At 36.6% G+C, this 2,918-nt stretch overlaps 1 protein-coding gene across 1 annotated transcript; it reads right to left on the reverse strand.

Annotated features, from left to right (window-relative positions):
* Nucleotides 1-825: 825 nt before the first annotated feature.
* Nucleotides 826-2,608, reverse strand: LOC111314856 (WUSCHEL-related homeobox 4-like). The gene is made up of 3 exons (XM_022916474.2): nucleotides 2,366-2,608; nucleotides 1,634-1,915; nucleotides 826-1,533 (listed from the first exon to the last, which is right to left on the reverse strand). Exons 1-3 carry the CDS (start codon nucleotides 2,576-2,578, stop codon nucleotides 1,381-1,383), a joined length of 648 nt encoding a protein of 215 aa, XP_022772209.1. The 5' UTR covers nucleotides 2,579-2,608; the 3' UTR covers nucleotides 826-1,380.
* Nucleotides 2,609-2,918: the final 310 nt, after the last annotated feature.

Raw genomic sequence — 2,918 nt, forward strand, 5'->3', positions numbered from 1 at the left:
TAAAAACTAGCTTCGCCTAAACCAACAACAAAGAAAAAAATATATATAGAAAGCAGGTCAAATAATGAAAATCTCAAAGCGCTTTCGAGGTCAGATGAGGACTTGTAGGGCTTTGAAAAAAATGCACGGCCTAAAGCTGAGCCCACAATCGGAGGTTAGCTTGGCCCATTAAACAAGGTCCTTATATAGTAACCTAAGATCTGGCTGATCAAAAGTTTTCCAGGATTAGGCCTGTTGGACCGGATGAAAGAACTTGAATTGAATTTCTAATGTACTGAAACAAGAACTTGAAAAAAAATAATACTGAAAGCAAGAGAAGGAGATATATTAATGAAAAAAAGTAATACTGAAAGCAGGAGAAGGAGACATATTAATGACAAAGTGAAATTTCCAAGCCAGAGATTTGTGCCAGGCCTAAAGATGATCATTGGGTTTTGACATCAGTGAAATTCGGACTCGGTTACCAAGAGAAAACCCTCTATTTCCATTTGAAAAAGATATTCTTCTGGTTACTGCCTTTAATTTCCCTATCAATTTCCGTACTTATTAGATAGATGTGATAATCTAAAATATAATATAATAATATGATATAAATATTATATAAATAATAAATAATAATTTAATTTAATATTTTAATAATTATTATATATAAATTTAATTAAATTATATATAAATTATAATATATAATTTTTATATAAAATATAGTATAAATATATAAAAGTTAATATTTTATATAATATAAATATACAAATTATTAGGTTAAGGTACATATCAGGCCCACAAAAAACTATCAACTTTGTGGAAGTCTTCCAAGCAATAGAAGCATAAGATAATACAGATCATGCATTTCATTTATTATTTTTAATATTTTGAGAACACCCACGACATCAACCAACTTTGTTTCTAGCATGGAGGGGATGAGGACACGTCTCCTTCTGCAATTTTTGTAAAAACTTGAAATATATATCCAAGGTTCAAGGGGAGGTAGGCTTAAGGGGATGAACGACAGAAGCAGTTGCCTGGAGTCCAGTGTCCAAGGGTGATTGCTTTTAACCTAAAAGCTTCATTTCAACAAGTGATCAAAGGATCACATACCCAAGAAACAATTCACCAGCTGAACTCAGAGAGAGAGTGAGAGATCGAATAAAAGAGTGGCACAAACCTGCTTTGGTTTCAAGTCAGGAATAAATAATTAAGCAGTAGAATACAAGGAGACAACTTTGTCTTTCTTCCTTCCCGAAACAAAAGAAAAGAAAGAAAAAGTTATTGCACATCATCATCATCACCATCGTCAAAGCAGATCATAATGGGAACAGAGTTTTGGTTTTCTAGCAGTTATTTCCTTTTGGTTTTCCTTTCTTTTTTTTTTTCCCAACCCTTTCATCTGCCTTCCGGGTGTAATGGGAAGAGCACTAGAGTTATGTTTTCCTCCTCTTTACATGGCGATCTGCTTTCTTCTTCCAAGTACTCAAATGACCAGCTTCTGCACTTCCTCTTATATGGACTATCCTCCTCTCTTTCCATTATTTCCACCTATAAAAGAATGGATGACAAATTTGATAAGATTTATGTTTATAAAGGGGAAAAAATGGAAAACTGACCATAATAAATCAAAGGGTATTAATGGACGTGCCCTAGTATCCAAAGTTATGGTGGTAATGGGAGCTGAGTTTCTCGGACAGTGGCTAAGGCCAAGGCTGTTGCGCTTCTGCTTTTGTCTCTCACGTGCTTTGTGGTTTTGGAACCAGTAGAAAACGTTTTTGCCTTCGATCTTGCCGTACTTTCCTAGCTGAGCAGTGATTTGTTCTATTTGTTGTGCATTTGGAGTTCGCATCCCACCTCTATACAGCATCTCCAAAATCCCTATCTGTTCTTGCGTTGGATTCCACCGCGTACCTCCAGGGTGCGTTTCCACCTACATAACAAAGTGTCCGCTTCATAAAGGTTCTTCCAATATTCTTTACTTGATTAAGTTTCCATTATCAATAGCGATCAAACATAGCTCAAACTCATAATTACGCCACATCTTAAATGATCAGGAGATCTTAATTAAGCTCAAAATCTCATTCTTCTCCTCAAATTAGTTGAAAGAAAGGGTTTCACCGTATTCCCATAATTGTACATACATATTTGTGGCTATTCGGATGTAGGTTGCTAACAGGGTGGTTTATTCATAGAGTAGTTAATTTGCAAAAATAAGGTAGCTAGTTAGATGGAAACCCAAATTAGGCAAGGGCTGCTAAGTCATATTCAGCCATGTTGACAGTAATGAAATATCGAAAGGTACATGAAATAATGTAAAAATTTTGTGAAGTAAGACATAAAAGTGAAGGTACAGGCCGTTAATAGCGGAGGTTTAGTGTACCTGAGGAGAATCTCGCTTCTCGTCATAGGGGCCAAGCTTTCTAGGGCCACTTTCGGGTCTAATGAAGCTCTTAAGGTCGAAAGAGGAGACGGTATCAGTAGAGGTAGCCTGCAGCTTGGGAGCAAGAGGGCGAAAGCGCTTGCATCCAAGAGAGAGGGATGGTTCGTGCTCCCAGAATCCACGTGCCAACTGATGCACCTTCATGTTTCCCATAGTGAAGGAGTGAATGATGGAGAATGGTGAATTATATAGAAGATGAGAGAGAAAAAAAAAGAAAAAAAAAAAAAAACTTAAAAGCAAAACCCAAAGAAACAAAGAAAGTGGGATATGAGGTGGTGCTTTGAAGAACCAAGGCCAAATGATGAGTTGAGGTTGACTTATGAATTCCCATATTTAAAAAGGTAAAAATTAAAAGAAACAGAGACAAAAGGGGAGTGTTGAAATAGGGGAAGAGAGGGAACAGAACACAAAAGGGAGTGAAAAAGAAAAGGTATAGGGTTTGTGCGTGTGGGTGTGGGTGTGGGTGTACATGAGCAACTGTAATGTAATGTTG

Source organism: Durio zibethinus, chromosome 20 (assembly GCF_047325235.1).
Source record: "Durio zibethinus cultivar Kanyao isolate XHJ-2024 chromosome 20, ASM4732523v1, whole genome shotgun sequence".
In the NCBI taxonomy this organism is placed as follows: Eukaryota; Viridiplantae; Streptophyta; class Magnoliopsida; order Malvales; family Malvaceae; genus Durio; species Durio zibethinus.

Excerpts from the sequence above, each read along its gene's own strand:
- LOC111314856 (XM_022916474.2), bottom strand. The coding sequence starts at position 2,578 with ATGGGAAACATGAAGGTGCATCAGTTGGCACGTGGATTCTGGGAGCAC. Across the intron at positions 1,916-2,365 it reads AGAAGCGAGATTCTCCTCAG|GTGGAAACGCACCCTGGAGG; the intron begins GTACACTAAACC and ends TTTGTTATGTAG. Across the intron at positions 1,534-1,633 it reads CCATAACTTTGGATACTAGG|GTGGAAATAATGGAAAGAGA; the intron begins GCACGTCCATTA and ends ATTCTTTTATAG.